At 41.4% G+C, this 21080-nt stretch overlaps 2 protein-coding genes across 4 annotated transcripts; both read right to left on the bottom strand.

Moving 5' to 3' along the window:
- Positions 1-271: 271 nt before the first annotated feature.
- On the bottom strand, positions 272-10752 carry tm4sf18 (transmembrane 4 L six family member 18). 2 transcript variants are annotated; one of them, XM_069704725.1, is made up of 6 exons: positions 10658-10752; positions 10044-10145; positions 8289-8508; positions 3602-3670; positions 2848-2990; positions 272-1652 (listed from the first exon to the last, which is right to left on the bottom strand). In XM_069704725.1, exons 3-6 carry the CDS (start codon positions 8466-8468, stop codon positions 1454-1456), a joined length of 591 nt encoding a protein of 196 aa, XP_069560826.1. In that variant the 5' UTR covers positions 8469-8508; positions 10044-10145; positions 10658-10752; the 3' UTR covers positions 272-1453. The 2 variants fall into 2 exon arrangements, with proteins under 2 accessions (XP_069560826.1, XP_069560827.1); XM_069704726.1 differs by lacking the exon at positions 10044-10145 and having other exon boundaries at positions 10658-10738.
- A 114-nt stretch (positions 10753-10866) lies between these two features.
- LOC138624550 (glutathione hydrolase-like YwrD proenzyme) lies at positions 10867-21070 on the bottom strand. Of its 2 annotated transcripts, none has more exons than XM_069704854.1 (12): positions 20903-21070; positions 19867-20020; positions 19631-19784; positions 18505-18711; positions 16805-16957; positions 16618-16708; positions 15898-16069; positions 14806-14962; positions 13718-13900; positions 13002-13086; positions 12557-12652; positions 10867-12084 (listed from the first exon to the last, which is right to left on the bottom strand). In XM_069704854.1, exons 1-12 carry the CDS (start codon positions 21000-21002, stop codon positions 11939-11941), a joined length of 1698 nt encoding a protein of 565 aa, XP_069560955.1. In that variant the 5' UTR covers positions 21003-21070; the 3' UTR covers positions 10867-11938. The 2 variants fall into 2 exon arrangements, with proteins under 2 accessions (XP_069560955.1, XP_069560957.1); XM_069704856.1 differs by having other exon boundaries at positions 14806-14893.
- Between the last annotated feature and the right edge of the window lie 10 nt (positions 21071-21080).

Here is a 21080-nt window from a genome sequence, read left to right as displayed (position 1 = left end):
TCTAATACTGGGCTTATCTCTCAGGTTAGGAAGGCTACATTTAGTGAACTTGTGTCCCGATAAACAGATCAATAAAAAGCAACTCTGGAAACTCCAGCACACAAACTCTTGTCCCAGAATTGATTACAACACAGGGATCAGGCTGCAAGCACAAACCTACAGTTTGACCAATCAGATGTGAGCCAGAATCGCATTTGTGTCAACTGCCACTCTCTTCTGTAAAATTAAGTGTGTTCAAAAGTAATCGGGTTGCACGAAAAATGTGATCAGATAAGACACAATTCATTTACTGTAACAGTTAGTAGGTGATTTGAGGTTCCAGGTTAACGAACATGTCTTACATAAAGGTTTTCAGATAGCGGGATGACGGCTCCATCAAACATCAGATATATAAAATGGAAATAGATTTTTTTTTTATTTAAGGCAGCAAAAAGAAACCATACATTATAAAAAATATGTCACTAAAATATATATAAAATGTCCATTAACAGTGAACTAGCATCCGAAAGACAATTTACAACAAAATGAAAACAAATGTACAAACACACACCAAAAAAAAAAAATCTGCTTGTGTTGCATTTGTGATGCAACATAGTGTGAATAAGTTGGAACCACAAAAATAAGACAAAAAGGACACTTCAGTGTGCTTATTGGTAGACAAGGCGGCACATTTAACTACTAAAATCAGGAAAATGTGCATTGCAGCTTGCAAGAACACCATTACCTCAGTCAGGAAATACCCATAAGAGAAATTACCAAACAATATTTGGCTGGCATCTTAAGTATACTGGTGTAACGATATGGAAGTGATTCCGATTTTTCCATCATGTTTCCGAAGCGGATCTGTTCAAAGGTAGTCTAGCTGTTGAATTGGTGTGAAGTATACAGAGAAAAAAAAATGATAATAAAGAGGGTAAGCAAACCCAATGCACTATATTTAACAGACTCTACTGCATAATCAATTCAGTAAAACCTATTGTCCAGCATCCACTTTAAACCATTGTTATGATTAAGAATGCTCCTTTTCTTTTTGATTATCTGCACATGTTGGCCTGCTGAGGCTCCTTTCATCACCTTCACCGCCCTGGCAAATAAAGTACATCATCCTCGTCGTATGGAATATAAAGGACACATGAATATGTTGTTCTGGACAAAATGTTCTGGTGTCAGCAGTGACTGTGACTTTGCCACTTTTACCCTGGAAACCTCAGAGCTGGAAAATACAATGATTAGCTGCTGATGACGAGTTTATTTTTGCAGAAAGGATGTGTTGTACTCGCACACATACACATGGTGGTGTAATGAGCTACGTGTGCAGACCTCTACATATGCACGTGGCCATTAATGTTGCAAACATAATGTGTGTGTGTTTGTGTCTGATTTTTATTTTTTATTTTTTTTATTTTTTTTTATGATTCCACATGCACAAACACACGCGTGTGTGTGTGTTTCTCTAAGCATTCAGACTATACTCCTGCTTGTAGCAGCAGGGTCGACACACAGCGTTCACCAAACCGTTTCCCAGCTGCAAGAGACAGATAATGAACTCCAGAACTGCCAGGCCCAGCAGCACGCACAGCAGAGTGACGTTCCACTCGACGATATGAACCGGCTGGCGGCACTGTGACCACAACTCTGGCTGTAACAGATACCTGGAGCACAAGGGGAGAGCGAGACAGAGCGTCATCAATAGAGATCGAATCACTTATAGTGGCTGCATTTTTACTAGTAAAGTCAGAAATATATTTATGGAGCTCATTTAAACACAACGATTAAAAAAAAAAAAACAGAATTAAACGTCAAATACACTTAATCATGAGAATAAATAAGCAATAAAAACAAAATCAAAAGCAGGAGAAAGTGAGTCATGTGGAAATGTTTATATAAAAAAAAAAATATCGATTTTTAAGCAGCTTTTGAACACTGGGATGGAGGTTGATGAAGTCTGGCCCTTTTCAACATATAATGTATTACAATAATCCAACCCTGAAGTAAGAAATGCATTAGTGACCCTGTCAAGGTCTTTAAAGGAGAGAAAGGGCTTGACCTTATCTAAAGCTCTTAGCTGAAAGAAGCTGGCCTTACATTTAATTCGAAGATCGAACATTAAAGAGGAATAAAAAATAGCACCGAGGTTCTTTACATGAGGTTTTACAGTCGGTTGCCAAAGAGCCAAGACAAGATAAAAGATTGCCAAGTGTCACTGCTGGAAGGTGAAAGGGATTGAGCAGCAAAATCTCAGTTTTACCTTCATTGAGATTGAGGGAAATTTTGCTTTGCCCAGGCAGGTTATTAAAGAATTTATGAAGCTGTGTCAGGTTTCAGTGGTCAGTATATCTTGAGTGTCGTCAGCATAAACATGAAGATATATCCAAAAGGTAGCATATAAGGTGAAAACAGAGTTGGACCCAGGATGAGCCCCTGTGGTACGCCACACATCAGGGGGGGGCGGGTTGAGAGGAGCTGTTACCCATGTTAGGAGAAAAGGATCAGGGAGGACTTAAACCAATATAAAGCAGTGCCCGGATGCCGACACATTGCACAAGATGAGAGATGTGAATTTTAATGATCAACAGTGTCAAACGAAGCCAGGTCAGCGGGATCACGGATGGTTTTCTATTCACAGTATTAATAATCTTTAAGAAAACACAAGCGCTGAAACATCGATTTGGATAATCAGCTACTGGTTGATCGGCAGCAGAAAAGTGACAACACTGGCTATTTCAAAATGTCACCCGAGCTCCTATTTTCTGACATTTTATAGACAAGGATTTATTGATAATAAAAAATTATAATATGAGACAAAGCCCCCCCCCCCCCATGCCAGAGTACAGCATATCTCCTTACCTGCCCCTCTGGTCTGCAAAGGGGTACGACCATCCGTATGAGGTGAAGCACTGGGGACCCTGCAGCAAGGCGAACCCTGAAATGATGAAACAGTAGGCAGACCCCACCAGGCCGACCACAGCTGTCAACACTGACCCCCACATCTGTGGAGACACAGCAGCAAACGAAGGAATATGTTTTTAGAAAGAGCCCGCACATGTTTGGATGTGTTTGTGTGACTCTTTGTCTGTAAGAGAGAACGTAAGCTGCTTCACTTTTCTGTTTCGCACATGAGATCCAGGGGCAGCTGCTACAGACAGACAGACACACACACACACACACACACACACACACACACACACACACACACACACACACACACACACACACACACACACACACACACACACACACACAAAACTGCAGCTGTGTGTGAGGATTGAGTGGTGTGAGCCAATCTTACTTTGTCGAGTCTTTCCTGACAACGGGACCATTGTTGAATTATCATAGCAGGATCAGCATTAGCGTCCTACCTCGTAAGGACACACTGTTGGCTAGCTTAATGTCAATTTAAGAGTATTATTCTTCGAGTACTGAGAGAAAAAAAAAAAATCAAATCGAATTGAAACAATATTAAGAGTTAAAACTTGTATAGTTAATGGCCTCTGTGCGGTTAACAGAATCTTCTGGATGTTTATCAGACGGTAAAATCTATTTTTGGTGCAGACTTGGTGTGGCATAATGTTCAAGATTCCTGACTCCACGTGTTTCTTACCATGAAGCTCTCCTTCCAGCAGCAGCTACATTTCCCCAGAGAGAGGAAGGATAAAGCTGGAATCAGCATCTGCAAGTACAGGAAAGATTCACTACAATTTTTGAACAAAAGCAGTTTTTTTATTGCGTTTTTTTTTTTTTTTTTTGTCCATCAATTAAAACAATTGAAGAGAAAAATGACAAACGTTCGAGTTGTGACTGCAAATCTCTAATCCTGCTTCTGTTTGCTCTCAGTTACTTGGAGCTGCCACAGTAATTCATGATTTACTACTCTGGGTACTGCCACCCACTTTATACAACCACCTGTAATCCAACAATTCAAATCCGGTCAATTCTATTTATACTACGTAGCCTAAAATCTCTAATGTGCTTTACAATCCATACAACATACAGCGCTCTCTGTTATTGAGCTGAGACACTCATTCCCATGTTAAATTTTATTCATACATCAAAAAATATCTATCACCTTGGAAAGCAAACAATGAAAAACGTCTACAGCAACATGAGGCTGTAATGTTCATTACACACGAGAATCAAATGCCGGACGGATGAAAAATAAACAACTAAGGGGGCACAAAAGTTCAACGTTTGGCTGGAAGTGGTGCCAGATTTTTGGTCAAGTGCAGCAATATATTAGTCAGTGTCAACTGCACTGAACAGATAGCTAAAGTCTGGTTTTGTTTGCAAAAGCCGAGTCTGAATAGCCAGCCTTACCAGACCCACGCTCACAGCATGAATATATGGGTCTGCCGACTCTCCGTCGGGGTTTGTTTCCAGCTGTATATCATGCTCATGGGCGTAGACCTCTGGTTAATTTTGAAACTGATGGAGCAGGCTTTAACCAATCGACATTGACCTCCACTGGACCCATGTTGTTTACCAAAACGACAGAGACTCTTCCCCAATGTGTGCAGAATGTAACGCCCTGTCGGTAAATGACCATCGCTCACTTTAAAATGTGTCTTTCTCATTTTTCTTGCTGCGGCTTAAATTCCTCATAATTTGCCAGCATTGCTACAACTGTTTGGCTTCTGGCTTTACACCCGCCGCCACTGCTGGAAATGCAATATGACAGGACTGATTCATACAAGCACCCTGAACTAAAATGAACTGGCACATGGACAGACTCTCTGAAAACAACGTTCAGCTGACACGTGTCTTAGTAGTTCGTGATATCTGGACGTAATTAACAGCGCAGACTAAACATGGTTCGCGATGGATCGTTCTAATATTTACAACGTCCTGTAAGTAGAAGCCGTTAGAAAGCGGCAAACATGAGCACAGGCCACAAACAGAGCGGTCTGTACTGTATACCAGCAGCATGTGTTCACGGCAGGAGAAATCCAACATCCTTTAGTTTCAGAGATCTGCTTTTTTTTTTTTTTTTTGTCTCTCCCTCCCTTTTCCCTCCAGTCCTTTTTCCTGTGTTGTTGTGTGCCTCTGTCAAAGATGTTAAACCACATCCTAACGGAGGGAGGGAAGTTCCCAAGGTTTTACGTGCTCCAAAACACAAGCAGCGCTCACACACAGATAAGAGCACAGTTACACATCCTGGATGCCCCCCTGAAGCACAATCCTTCAGTAGAGGAAGAAAAAGACACTGACGACGCGGAGGGAAGCGCTCAGTGAGAAAGGAAGAGAAAAAGGAGGGAGGACGAGTGAGGCAGCGGATGGGAGCAAGCTAAAGATAGATTTCTCTATTTGCTCTTTTGACTCTTCAGCATTCTGTCATTTCCACCAAGAAAGAAAAGGTCCGAACAGGAATAAATAAGGACAGCACGTAATCCCAGACAACGAGAAGAAAAAAACCTAAATGAAGATAAATTCATGTATGAGAGCCTCAGGTAGCTCCATGTGCTGGTGGTAAGACTCCTTTTTTTTTTTTTATAAACAGATGCAACAAGAATGCATGAGAACTTCTGATCACTCGTCAAATACACAGCAAAGTCTCATTTACCTCAAGATACACTCGTTTGTTTGACACTGTCTTTTATTAGAGGCCTTTATTTCTAAATATTCCTGCTTTGAAAGATTAATTTTCACTCAGCAAGTAGTACAAACCTTCCAGCAGTTGAAGGGCAATAATCCCTTCACTTCCGCTGTGAGTCGTCTGCAACACGTCACTTAGAGCTGCTACATACAGAGAAAGAGCAGCTGCATGTCAACAAACTACAATTTATTCAACCCTGAACCTTAACCATTTAGCAGCATCTCGTGTGTGTGAAAGGGACTTTTTTTAAGGTCCAGAAATCTTTCGCTGTCACCTTGACAGACCTGAATACCATCAGCTGATAACTGTCCTGCTTTCTGTTCAGGTTTTGAAATGCTTGGTTTCCCAGTCCTGTGCCGATTCATCTCTGCTACATATGAACAAAGCTTTCTAAAACGGAAGAAGTGTTAAGACCTGACAGCTTCACACTAAACTTCTGCAGAAATCAACAAATAAATGATGCCAAAACGTGTAATACACCTGGCAGTCCACTAGGGGATACCGTGTCAGTGTCACATTTCGCCTCTCCGAGGTGTGAAAAAGTAGGGTGCTTAGGTTTAGGCACCAACAAAATACAAATTTAGACTTAAGATCATGCTTTGACTTAAAATATGTAACATTACATACATCACATGAGTTACATGAGACATATGTTACGTAAAATCAGTAAGTTACGCTATATAAGTAACTTACTAACATCACTTGAAATAAATTCACCTTGACTTTTTGCTTTCTGCAGTCTATTCATAGTTTATCAGTCTTTTTACTTCGCCACATGACGTCCTTATGTGACTCTGGTCATAAATGCGTGAACTTTTCACATCCAGGCGAGGCAAACCGTGACAGACATCCTCTAGTGGACCGGCGGGTTTATCACAGCTATGAAATGTTTCCAACAAAAAGCTAAATTTACACAACTTTATTATTTTATTTTTTTTACATTTTTATTCATTTTTTTGTATTTATCTTTTTTAAGCTGCTGTGATCACTGAATTTCTCCACTGTAGGATTAGCAGTCGTATTCTATATTATATTAATCTCATCTCATCATATTCTATAATATTGACTTTTTGTTGTTTAATTTTCCTCACAGAGTCTGAAGTTATGTACTGTAGTGATACCACATGCTGAAAAGTATGATTTATGCTGAATTGTTCTGAGCATTTTTTTTTTTCCTGCAAAGACTGCAAACAAACTTCAAAAATCTAAATATTTTAGAGCATAAAGTTTCAGACTGAGCTCAAGAGCTCTGCTGGTCAACAAGGCAAATCTTGTTAGGAAAATATAATCTCTCCTCTGTTCTTCCATAACAAACTAAAAGAACAGGTCCTTTCTGCTCAGTCAGAGCATAAACCCATTAGATCAGCAGCATGCAGAGCAGACAGATTAACTGTGTATTCACACAACAAGCTATTGTTCTCAAAGAATAACTGCAAAAACACTCCGACATAATGATGGTGAAGGAGAAACCATTAACATTTAGTCATAGTGTGGTGTAAAGTCGTGTTTTAATGAGTCATTAATTATCCTGCGCGACAAGTAAACCAACAAGTTAAAGTCATGATTGGGTGCTGATCAGCGCTGTCAGTAGATAATCAACACAAACAGGAAAATGAAGAGGGGTCAGTCTGCAAACTGTAACACTGCCGCCACTGTATCTACATCTCCACGCTCTGAATAAGGGAGGGAGGGAGGTGACACTTGGTAATGCTCTTTTATGGGATTTCACCCGCAGTGCTGATCGAGCGGAGAGTCTCGGAGTCACATGGCTCAAATGTAATCAAAGAATGTCATTCACTTCGTTTCAAATGAGAAAAGCTGCGTTAAATGCGGCAGCCGCAAACGTGGCTTCAGGGGAAAAAAAAAAAAAAGTCCCTTATTTTGGATTCAGATGAGAAGCGAATCTCATTAGAATTAGTTTCCACAAATTTCTCCACTGGACTTCATAGTGATGAATTCCAGCACGTGGCTTCAGTTACCTCAGTTCATCTTATTCCCACTAAACCTTTCTCGCCTCTGCCAGGTGAAATAATCTGCTCTTTTTTTTTTTTTTACCAATACCTCTCTTCGTTCATTAAACTGAATCACAGTTTTTGTTGAAAGTTTTACACTCTCCGTACAATAAGACATCCTATAAAGAAAATGACGGTGGTTCCCAGAGTTTTTAAATGAGAATGGGAGGCAGAGCTTGAGCGATCAGGCTCCTCTCCTACGCCTTCCTTTTTGATAAAGATCACATTTTAGGGCTGGCTCTTGACATTGAGCTTTCTTCTGGTTATGCAGTCATGTTCTGTATGTTCCTTGTAACTGCAAAGTGTTTTAGGGACGATGTAACCCTCTAAAATAAATGAAACTGAATTGAAATTGAGATGCAAAGTTAAAGTTCTGCCAAACCGACGTGTAAATCGGGGCCCCTCTGAAGTCAAAAGTTTTAAAAAACAGCTTATAATTTTATGAAAGAGAGATACTACATTTTGTTTTGGCAAAATGTTGTATAAAAGTTGGTGATAACATAAACTTAAGAGACCTTGTTGTGCAGTTTTCTTCAGCGTCATGACCAGGATCTAACATTTACTGTACGTTCACTGCGGTTGAGATGCCGCCACCTCTAAAAGTCCTATGATCAAACCAAAGCTGTAAAATCTAAATATGGTCTTAACCCTATAAATACAATATAATTTTAGAAATGATTACTCACCATCAGCCCCCCACCTCCTAGTCCACCAAAGAACCAAATGTAGCTGGCCAGGCGGTCCTGCTGGATGTAGCTGCTTTGTCCCATCGGAAACAGCAGCAACAGGTTGGCCAGCATACAGCAGAGGGCCAGAGGCAACAGAGCCAGGCCCAGGGACCGGGCAAAACCCACCGAACAGCACATCGCAACGACCGCAGGGACGGGAGGAGAGAACTGGAGTGGGCTGAAGAGGGCAGAGAAAGAGAGGAAGAGAGGAGGGAAGGCTCAGAGCAGCTGGGGAGCCAGGAAACAAAAACAAGTGACGAGAGCCTGCTCTGTGTGTGTGTGTGTGTGTGTGTGTGTGTGTGTGTGTGTGTGTGTGTGTGTGTGTGTGTGTGTGTGTGTGTGTGTGTGTGTTTCCTACAGCCTCTTAGACATGCAGGGCCTCACATAGCCCTCAAAAGAATGTATTTCCCCACAGGAGGACTCAAGTCATAACAGCAGGTCGACATGTTTAAATACTTAATCAGTGCATTTTTTTTTTTTTTTTCTTCCTCTTCCTATAATCCCCTCGGGTCACATTGTCCAGTAAACTAATCAAAATAATGTGTAAATACAAAAAGGACTGCAACTAATAATTATTTGTATTAGTAATTCAATTATATTTAGCGTTGAAAATGAAATTGAACAGTAAAAAAATATCATCACATCATGATGCAACAGCTCAGCAGGTCTACGTAGGCCAATGGACCACAACATGACTTCCAACATGTCAGAAAACTAGAAACACTGCTCATGTGTGTGTTTCGGGGGCCCGACACGCTGCGAGCTCTTTTATAATCCAGCTGGAATGCAGCACATCCAGATAAATTGAGATGTAAACTAGAACCGACCACAAACGACCTGCACTAACGAGCTGCCTTCATTAAAGCAGATTACGCAAAACGAAGTGTGTGCTTGGGTGACAGGATACAAGGCTCTTTATGGGAGCGACATTTTGTACCAGGGTGGGTTTGGAGCTGTAAGGAGATCAACTCAAAGTCCAACACCTTGCAGAGATTTGTGTTGGAGCGGAGACGCCAGCAAACGAGTATTTACAGGTTGTTTACCAACTCACTCCTATTGAAGAGTTGAACCAGTGCAGACATTGAAATATAAATTATGCTGTCTGTGCGTGCCTCTGTATTTATATCTATCTGTGTTGTGCACTGAGGAGCAGCAGGGTGTTTCCTGACAGCTAAACATCCACTAAAACACAAAACTCATACACACACTTCTCCGCATCTGCTCGAAAACCTGACGTACATACGCCCCCACTAAGACCCCGCTGTGATTATATATACAGATATACACATACATACACTATATATTGTACAGTGTCCTGTTCAAAAAGTCATTAAAACATCACAATGTCGTATGTCATCCAAAATGTAAAAACAAATATTATAGTATTGTAGTCTTTGTAACACACTAGATGTCCTGTGTTAAGTTTAGTCCTGTCTTTAGGTCGCTCTGGGAGTGAATGAAACGCGGCAAATGCAATTTATTATAGTTATTAACATGCACAGAAAAATCAAGGGAACAGCATAATAACAAATTCAAGTAATAACCTCAATACCGGTATTTCTCCCACAGTCAGTCAGTTTCAGTCTCTTGTCTTTCAGTCTACTACCCGGTAGTTTATGTCTGGAGGCTCTCAGACTAACTCTGATCTCAATCATTTTGCTCGTCGGTTCCTCGGCAGGAGAATCCAAGAAGCCCAAATGCAGCTTCACTCACGGCAAAGATGATCGGGGATGGCAGGGTCACTCAGCTCCAGCGCTCTGCGGAGGTTTCTGGGGATCGCTGTCTCCACCACAGATCCATACAAACAAAAACAATCTGTATACAGCAGAATTTAATATGATGTCAGTACTGTAATTTATAAACTCTATCGTTGGTGTAACAGTAAATGACCAGTAATATAGTATTACACACACATATATATATATATATATATATATATATATTCACTATGGTCAATATTAACATATTTCACACACACATGTACTCATGTCTCAGTGACATCTGTCACTTATACCTAACAGACATTATTTAAACGTCCACGGTTACTAAGCAACACACTCAACAGCTGTTCTCAATCTGACCGTTTACTTTTGGCGCTAAAAACAAGAAAATGACGTCATCGTTCCCGCTCGGTTCACGTGTAGCTCCACAATCACAGATATCAACCCCGTAAAATAATATTCATCAACAAATTAATATTTATCTCCGACTGGTTGTTGTTCTCTTCTCTCCTGATAGATATCTTTAGCCCAAACTAAACAACTGCGTTACAACTGTCCTCCTTTGTAGCTACGGCTAACTGTTAGCAACGTGCATCCGTCACTCACCGGAGATTCTTCTCAGACTTAAAAGAAACTTCTTCCTCCGGAGTCGGTCTGGTTAACGATCAAATAAATAAACATCCTCAAAAGTAGTGAGAAAAAAAAAATCAACCAAATGAGATTCCTCATGGTGTAGATCATGGAGACATAAAGGGTCGTCTCCCGGGAGACGGCTTTGATCTCCCGACGTGCACGACAGCGCCTCTCTGGTAAACGTCGGTACTGCATGTGTGAGTTAACTCTTTAGTTGCTGGTAAAACTAATGTGGGTTATAGTATGTTATCCAAAATGTAATTGAAATGTTATACTATTGTCTGCTGTCCAAAATGTCAAAGAAATGCCATACCATAGTTTTGTTGCTGCGAAGGCCTTTGAGCTGCATTTCTTGTGTATATATTTTATTAGTCATTACAGCCTTTTTATGGACTATATTATTACAGTATATTAAAGTATTGCAAGAAAAATTATAAGGACTCACCAGATCCTGAATATCCACACATACAAGCCCTTTCTGAGACACCTTTCTCTGCATAGACTAACTGAGTTTATGACCGACCAGCTTTATGTACGATGTCGTTGTGAAGAGATGAAGCAGATTTCAGTCATACATCATTTGAAATACTGATCATTAAATTGGTTCGTTTCAAACAATAACAGGAACAAATATGTTTTAAAATGTAGGAAAATTACACATGAATTTTATGGAGATACAACTTCATATTATTACATCATTTACACTCTTATTAGTTCTGCAAAATGTCTCGCAGAGTAAAAGTGGACTGAGGAAGGAGGGTTATATATGTATTAAAAGTGCTTCCCTACGAAACTACATCAGCAGCAACTAATTACTAAGACTGAAACAAATAATCATCGCCACCAGAACACAGAGCTGAGGAAGCAAGAGCATCTTTGGTATGTAACACTCAGATTTATCTTCCTCCTTGTCGCTTCAGATTTGTGCGTCAGCGTCAACAGACTCTGGTGCTAATCCTTCTATTACAAGCAGAGGGATTTTCGGTAGAGTTTACATTTTGATTGGTAGGAATCATTTTGACTTCGCACGATGCACAGAGCTCATGACGTGATTGTGAACGGACTGCGAACAATAACACACAACAATGAACACCGATATAAGAACATGATGAAATAAGGCACGTAGCTCTTCAGGCCTTCGCTTTGATTGTGTCGTAAACCTGACTTCTCGTCATTAACTGACATGCGTGTCAGACCTGTGAAGGAATTTCTCTTCAAATACTTCTCTGATGAATTTCTCAGATCATTACACCACTAGTATCCCTGAGCACATCCGTCTCCTCTGGGGTCTGATCCCGCCCACAACACCCTGTGTGGACTATCAGCTTGAGTGACAGATGAATTCCACCAGTCCCCCACTGTGATGATCTGTCCCCGCCCAAACTGAGACCTCCTGTGGCCTGTTTTAATGAATGAAAAAGGCAAATGGAGAAAAAAAAAAAAAATCAAGTTATCCTGTCAAACTGATTTATCAAATATTTATTATGTCACTATTATCCACTGCAATATCCGTCTCATGAGCAAGCAAACTACATGAGATGAAGGCTTCTGGTTTGATTTTGCAAACAGAATATCCAGTGTCTAAAAATAGTTACAACATACAGTACAGATCAGAGGATATGAAGGTGGCAGCAGTAAAGAAACACACACTTCTTCTTTCCATTGATAAGAACAAGAATCAGCAATTACTTTTTTACTTCTTTGATTTCTTAGCTCAATCATTTTCAAAACTTAAAAGTTGTAGCAACAATAGCAATTATTGAAGAATTTAAGCCAGAGCAAGAACTTTTTTTTTTTTTTTAAATAAACATTCTTCAAACATGAAAAACACTAAATATCCATCACAAACGGCTAATTGTTTACATATTGTACCTGTGACTGGCCAGTTAACTTTGTGGCCCCGTCTTCTCAGTTCTTCGGCAACCTCCTGGTCGACTCCCTCCTCCAAATTAACCAACCACTGATCAGCTGGAAAGACATATGACCAATCAGAGTCTGTAATGCTTGTAATACATCATGTCTGTACCAACCTGACATTTTCACAGTGGACATAAATCCAAACTATAACAAAAGAAGTGATCTCTTATTAACATTTATATTTGAGGCAGCGTTGATACAACCAAAAAGTATCATATCATATACAGTGCATTATGATTAAATAAAATGAAAGTCAGATTAATTTATCTAATCAGTATTTTGACTAAACACACATTATCATTAATAATTAATCAGGGTGTGATGTTTTACTGCAGGTGAATCATTCAAATGATGCAAAAAAATTGTTTGAGCTGTGTAGGCGTGTGTTTATCAGACGTACTTTTGTGGTCATACTGTACGTAGACTCTCGGTGCGTCCAGAGCTTGTTGAGGATTCATCCCAAACTCCATCATGTTCAACAACACCTGAACACAAGAACAGAAACAGTTACCAGTTAAGTTACAGGGTTCAGTCGTGTAGTCATGATTGATTTACAGCTTCTTGCTTATGTTTCCTTTATTGTGTTATATTTCGGTGCCAAGTGCCTCGTATTGTTCTGTCTGTATTTTCCTGATAAGTTCTGACTTTAATGGTTTTTATTGGATGTGTTGTTAAGTTCCACGTATTTTACAACCCCATCAGGTGACGGGGAATTGCAAATTATCTAGGGCCGTAAATGCTGCAGTGCCCGTGGCGCTGGCTCGCGTTAGATAAATGTAACTCGACAAATAAATATCAAATAAATATCCCTTTTTAGCACGTTATAAAATGACATACGCACGTGAGGAACCAGAACCACCGAGGTACATTCAAGTCAATCTGGTAAGTTATATGTTACTGAAAACCAACGTAAAGACCACTTAAATTATGAACAGAAAAAAGAAAATCATAAATGGCAGATCGAGTTGGACGTTGATATAATAACCAATAACAAATTTATTTACAAACTGACAAATCCGTAAATATTTAGAAACGAGGACAAATTAAATTAAGAAATGAACCGTGTCTTTACTATATTCGCTCCACCTCGGTCTGTCGGTCTTGATGACTTTATACCTGGATGTGTCCCTGCGGCTGCATAAAAGCCCCCATCACCCCGAGAGCAGCGAGGAGTTGTGGTTTTGGGGATTTGGCTGCAGAGTCAGTGAGGAGTGCAGGAATTATGGTGTGATACGGCCGCTTCCCTCCAGCGACACAGTTGATGTGGTTACGACACAGAGAAAAGCTGGCGCCACGATTCTGAGAGAAAACAGAGCCTTCATTATGATATTATAAAGATTCAAACCAGGAATCAAACCTTTCAGCATTTACTCCCCTTCTTTTCTGTCTTTAAAGACTTTTTAAAGCAGTCTGGAAATTCTACTTTTTGTGATATATTCATCACGTATCATCATGGAACTACGGCGACATGGGGGAAATGCAGAAGTGCCTGAAACTGCAATACCACCGAGGGCCACTAGTGGTTGGCTCCAACAAGGCTCTGGCTCCATAGACTCACATTCAAATTCTTTCATGAAATACAAAATCCAAACATTTTTCCCACGAGTCAATTTGGTGTCATTCACTAAAGTCGCTTCTTATAATTAGTTTTCTGGCGGTCCATCTGAAAATAATCCTGTCATTAATTAGAAATTAAGCCTCAAAAAGTGGCATTTTTGGGTGGGGTTTGTTTGATTGGCAGGCCTGTGCTGCTGTCAGGTTTCCACTATAGGTGGGCGGGGCATAATGTCCTTAGGTTCAAAATCACATGGAGTCAGATTCACCGTTCCCTCCACCAGCTTGTCCAAATATGGTCACTTCTGGCTCCAAAATAGCAAAACGGCTATGTTCAAAATCCAAATTTGAAGTGTGATTAAAGCAGTTCACATATCAGTGGGTGATGTCACTGCTGGTTGCTGCTTGTAACTCATATATTTTTTAATAAGACTGTATATAACTTAGAGACAAGCCAGCTGAAAGTGCTATAGTGGTGCTTTCACGAATTCCATTTATGTCTTCTGACTGTAACAAATCATATTTAGAAGATATTTTTAAAACTGAATTATACATGTGTTCTATGATTTACGAGCACACTGAGACTTTTAATGAAGTTATTATTACCTCACATGCACACAAACAAACACATTCTTTCTGATCCTTCAGACCTGTAGTGAGAATCCACAGTCCTTCGGGACCAGCCCGCTCCCAAAGCCCATGTAGTTGCTGTTGACAAATGAACATGCGTTCCCCTGACTGTCAATCACACAGAAATAGACGGTGTCACTTCCTGTCATCAGGCCAGGCTCCACTCGCTCCATGGCCCTAAAGATTCACACACACAAACAATCCAAAACAGATCATTAAAGATGAAATAACCCATGATTGTTGGTGATGTTTTTACTTTGTGTATCGGAAAGGTCTGCAAAGTCAGAGAAAGGGGGAGGGGGGGCACAAATAGTCTGAGAGGAAAAGTTGTGTTGGTCAAAGAATATGTGAAAAGAAAATAAAGAGTAATATGATCCAAAACTCCCATATCACTAGATATGTTGGACTAATGTGGGTTGTTCCTGTCTCTAATTTTCCATTTCATTTACAGCAACCAGATTATTGCAGTGCAGTAAAAATAATCTGTAATTCCCAGCATTGACCTCTCGGTTTATTATGATCATGTAAACATAGCAACTGTGACGAGGATCTAATACCAGGATCCAACTCACAGCTTTTTTAAGTTTGGTCAAATCATTAATATATGCATTTGTGTGCGATGCCCACTGCAGTGACACACAATTCATCGATCTAAAGTTATGAATGCAGTATTTAAAATAACAATAACAACGGCAGGATTTATTATCAGAGAATACGTCTGTGTGTGTGTGTGTGTGTGTGTGTGTGTGTGTGTGTGTGTGTGTGTGTGTGTGTGTGTGTGTGTGTGTGTGTGTGTGTGTGTGTGTGTGTGTGTGTGTGTGTGTGTGTGTGTGTGTGTGTGTGTGTGTGTACATGAATGCGTACAAAAGATTATCAATAGACTTTTATAGTCTGTTTGACCGACTGTTAAAGACATAAAGTTCAAAGTCTACGGTGCGGACCAGTAAATACGCATCGTTGTCAAAATATACAACCACACACCCTGTGTAAGTGAGCGACAGGACACGAAGGGATGGACGCTAAGGCCAGGGGAAGTAAAAGTCTACAGTCCAACCTAAAGTCAACAGAGAACGACTGGTACACACTGGTAACCAGCCAACAGGAACACACACCTGTCCATGCTGATGCGCTGCGCTCGCTCCTGACTGTAGCTTTTGTCCAGTAAGGTTTCCAGAGGGATGGTCACATGGTCTGGGTCGCCCAGGCAACGCAGAGCATCTGAGAATGTCAAACGCACAGCCTCCACCAATACGTGAATATAGTCAGAGCTGTTATGGCCCGCAGCTACACAAATAAACACAGAAAAACACACACACACACACACACGCACACAAATAGATTACTGCAACCCAAATGTCATAATCCCTCCACAAACATTTCAGGTTTTTACTTTTTTTTTTAATTTTTGTTTACCTTATTAAAGAAGTCGAGGAAGAAACAAGAACAATTTCAGACTTGTGTAGACACTTGTATGTAAAGTATAAGCATTTAGATCACGTAATAAATACTGCCAAACAAACACTCTTTGTAAAATGACCTTTACATGTGTGCCACAGTAAATGCATTATGCAACATAATTACAGGATGAACATTTTGTCCACTGGACGCGGGGGCGGAGGAAGGGAGGGTGGGGGACATTTCAGGGTCAGGAAGCTAAAAGATTTCAGTACATCGCACTGGAACTATCTGGGCTGTGTTATAAAATAGGCATTCCTGGGAAATTAGGTGAGCTACCACTTTTATTTTCTGCGGAGTAAAAGTTGACTCGTTCAGTTCAGACCTGCTGGACATTTGAGAAACACCTCTCGCTGGTATTTCTGCTCTGTGGTTACCTTTGAGTTGAGGAAAGTTCTCCAGGATGTTGAGCAGCAGCAGGGCAGCCAGGCCTTGACTGTTAGGAGGAAGTTCCCAAAGACGCACACCCTAAAAAAAAAAAATTAAAAAAAACACCACAACCTCGTTCACTCTGCTGACCACGTTATTAAAATACAGCTGGAACAAGCGCCTCTGGTTGCTGACCTTGTAGTCTGTGCTTATGGGGGTGACGACCTCGCTGGCGTGGCTGCCGAGGTCGTCCAAGGTCATGACCCCTCCGTTTTGGTTGATGACGTCAACGATGGCTTGGGCCGCTCGGCCCTGGTAGAAAGCTGGTTTGCCACGCTCACCGAGCTCCTGCGGACAACATCAGTCCACGTTACAGACCGGGAAGTGGTACAATCAACTTGTTAGAAAGTTCATCTCTTTGCATCTACATCTATCCGTCAACAGGTTTTAACAGCCCGGTAGAAAACCTTTGAAAATACGATGGTGAGTATGATGTAATGCCACAGGAGTCCAGTGTTTGAAAGGGTATCAGTGTGTGTACCAGTTATCGAATGAACTGGTGGGTGCGTGTGTGTGAATGGGGGAAGTGACACACCGTCATCGTCGAGGAATGACCGTTGTGATGCCATGGAGCCCACCCATCAATGAGGCTGAAGTCACTGCCATTGTTTCATCTGACTCAGGAACGTGAGTGTACAGTGTGTGTGTGTGTGTGTGTGTGTGTGTGTGTGTGTGTGTGTCGAGGGCTGTTAAGGGCGTACTTGGCTCTTTTCCTGCATTATTGAATTACAAATGGCCGTGTGTTTGATGTAGTAACACAGTGGAGCATCAGTCAGTGCATACTTCATAGGTGACACACAAGCAGACACAAACACACGCTCACCCACGGTGACGTCAGCCGTAGCGCTATTGAATTCCCACCGGCAGGAAACAACTGAATGAGTGTAGTTTTATAAATATCACATTATCCTCAATGAAATACACAATCATGGTCGCACAGTCAGGAAAGGAACATGAAAGGGTTAGGGTTAACTTTCACTTGGACACTTTTTGGTGGTCAAAAGTCAAGGGTCAACATCATTGGGACCTTATGTCTGTCCCATTATTGTGAATGTGATATCTCGGGAACTTCTTCGAATTTGGCACAAACGTTCACTTGGACTCTGGAATGAACTTAAAAGATTTCGCCGGTCGAAGGTCACGGTGAACTCACGTCCGTCCCATTCTCGTGAACTTCATGTCTTAATTTAGGAACATAAGGGGAGATTGTGACCACATTTCCCCTTTAAACAAAGTACAAGATTACAACAGTGAAGTGCCTACAACTGAGCTCTGTTTGACCTCTGATGCACACGGTACTACGCTGCCGTCTCGCCACCCGCCGCTTGTGGTTGGTTGCAGCGTAGTAGGAGGGTTAAGATCAGGGTCAGGGTTAGGAAACAGTTGAGTGACGGTGAGTTTAGGGCGTGCACCCCCCCCCCCCCACCCCACCCAACTGATCTAATCAAGCACTAACTTTCTGGTTCTGCTTTCATTTCAGGCCCTAAATCCTTCCCTTATTACTCTGCTTACCCATGCACAATCAATATTCCTCCGCCCCGCTATCTTCTTTGTTTTCCTTCCATATCAAGTCCAACACACTGATGGGTTCAGGGTTAACTGCCGAGTATGCCCCTGGGTTCATCCAGGGTCTTTACACAGAGGAGGCTGAGTCAAGTTCAGCAAAACCAAATAAGGAAATGGAACAAACACAGCGGTTTCTTTGAGCTCCGACATTGTTCTGTTTCGTTCTTTGTCTGAATAACAGGAGTTCAGAAAAAGAAAAAAAAAAGAGGCCCAATGCTTCCCACATGACCGACGAAGCTGTGTTTGTTGTTTTAGTTTCAAGGATTTACCTTCAGGGTTCGAGCCAGGGCGGTGTTTTTGAACACTTGTCCACACCTGGGCGCTTGACCATCAATCAGCAAGTCCCCACCTAATTCCTTCCCAGCATCCCTCAAAGCAGCCACCCAGTTCGCCCAGTGGTGGGCTGTCACCTCGGCAACAGGAAACCCCGCCTCTGCTAGCTCCGCAGCCCCACTCAGCACCTCCTGCAAGGACAGCTAGGGAAACAGGAAGAGGAAACACATGCCCATTACAGGAAACTTCCCCGAGCAGGAAGGATGAGTTATTGTTTTTGGAAGAAATGTGTGGAGACTAAAAACTGATTTGCAATTTCCTATGAGGGTTTCCCAGAGAGAGAAAAATTAAATCCATTATTAGTTATCAGTCTGAGAGTGAGAGTACACCTCACTAAATAATTCATAACCTTCTTATACTTCAATCATTACATTTTCCAAAGTACCTTTTGACAATATAAAAAAAAAAAAAGTAGTTTTTTTTTTTTTTTTTACTTTTGAGTTTGTTAATAATACCTGGTTTCAAATCCAAACCAAAACACCACAATAAAGGAGCTGGTCATAGTATGTATATTTTTAGCTGTACATAACTAAAGAAGGTTATGCTATTGTCGATGGGAAGTATTACAGGAAAATGTTAACATTTTAGGTGTCTTTGACAATTACGTTCTCACAGTAAAAGTTTGATTGGACAATTTTAACAGTGTTTTGGTTCGAGTCTTTTAATCTTGAACAAATATCTTTCACTTTTCAACTGAGACCATAAAAACAGCTTGGTTTAACAAGCTGCACTGGACTGCGACCAACAGCGCTCTTTGCTCTTGAAGCTTCTGGACTAAAAGTTGCTTCCTTCTTGAGTGTTCAAGCAACTTCTTTCCTCAAATAGGAGAGAAGAACTTGGCCAGTGGCACCAAGTACCTGCAGAAACTCAACCTCAGATGGCCAAGTTACTGCAGCTTTGACCAAATAAAGAAATTATTCAGTTTGTCTACTGCTTTGATTCAGAGTCAAGAGTCCTACTTCCAGGCATGTTTGGTTACTTCAGCATGTTTCAATGATTATGCTAGATGGGCTTTTGGCTCCCTGAGTTTTGCACAAAACACACAAAGACACACAGACAAACCTTGTGACTTCCAAACAGCTGTACAGTATCACACCAGCATGCAGGGGCTCCTGGTACCGTTACATTCAAAGCATCAAACACCGAAGGAGGGGCGTCTGCAGTGTAACCACGTCCTTCCAGGAAGTCCAGGGTCTGAGCTCGGGCTGAACGACCACTGAGGAAACACAGAGAGAGGCTCAAGCTAATTGTCTCTGCGTGAGGACCGGCAAGAACAAAAGAAACAAAGGGGCGTCCACCTGCCGTTAATCCCTCTGATCTCTCCAGCGTTCCCGTCGTAGAACAAGCAGAAGGCGTCCCCGCCAGGGCCGGTGCTGCACGGCTCTGTTACCGCCAGAGCTGCTGCCACGGCAACCGCAGCATCCGCCGCATTGCCCCCACGCTTCAGGACATCTGGACAAATAAAAACAAATACCCATGACTGATTTATTACATCACAATCACACCCCGGCCGTGGAGGGGCGTTACCCGGGTAAAGGTCAGATGAATTTGGGTACAAATTTGAAAACCTTTTTCCACCACATATTTTAATTCCTTAGACGTGCAAGTACCTTTTAATAGCCGTTAATTCTCATCACGCAAATCAACAGCAAAACATATTCTGTCGCTTTGCCATACAGGGAGAATATTTTAACAACTTCCTAAACCGAGCTTTGTTGTGTAATGCACTGACATATGATGACTGCACTCATATTTGCATTGCAGTGTGCCACAGATGTTTAATCACTGTAAAAAAAAAAATTCTCACATTAAAGTATGTACAATCTTTTTTTTTTTTTTTTGGTGTTGGTTAGATTTATCAGATGTAATCAGATGTGAAAAGGGACTTTAGGAGGTTTTCAGCCACTTGGCACACCTGTTTTCTAATAAATTGATTGACACCCACTGTTGGTGAAAAGTTACACAGGACCCCAACCACGTGGTGCATTTCTGCAGAGAGCGATGGGACCCAAACAGACAACACAGGAGGCAAAAGGCTCAAGCAATCAAAAACTTTACTTTGCAAACGGGTAATTAAAACATTAGGAGCTGTCATTTGAGGAGTATCCAAAAAGGCAAAGTCACAAAACACAAAAAGGATTTAGAGGCATGGTGCAAAACTGGAAGTCGACATCTAACTAGGACAGAAACAATTAACTGGCATATTTTCTGTCGAAGTGAAAAGAAAAAAAAAAAAAAAACATTTCTTCATTTTCAGGAAAGAAATCCAGAAACCTGTCAGTCATCCTGCCGCATGTCTGTCAAAGATCTCCATGGCAACAGTTTTGCACTCACCCAGTCCAATGTTGGAAGCCAGCGGTTGGCTGGACGCCACGCAGCCGTGTAAACACACCACAGGGGACCGACGGGAGGAGAACGTGAAGCCTGGATCCATCCCGCAGGAACTGCAAGCGAATGCGGGCAAGATCGGGACAAAATACCGCGGCAAAAAGAAATGTTTGTATCTTGGACT

Source organism: Brachyistius frenatus, unplaced genomic scaffold (genome assembly GCF_029030835.1).
Source record: "Brachyistius frenatus isolate BFR_SWC_R1_liver_20210118 unplaced genomic scaffold, ASM2903083v1 Contig_52, whole genome shotgun sequence".
NCBI lineage: Eukaryota > Metazoa > Chordata > Actinopteri > Embiotocidae > Brachyistius > Brachyistius frenatus.
This window is presented reverse-complemented; position numbering and strand designations above follow the sequence as displayed.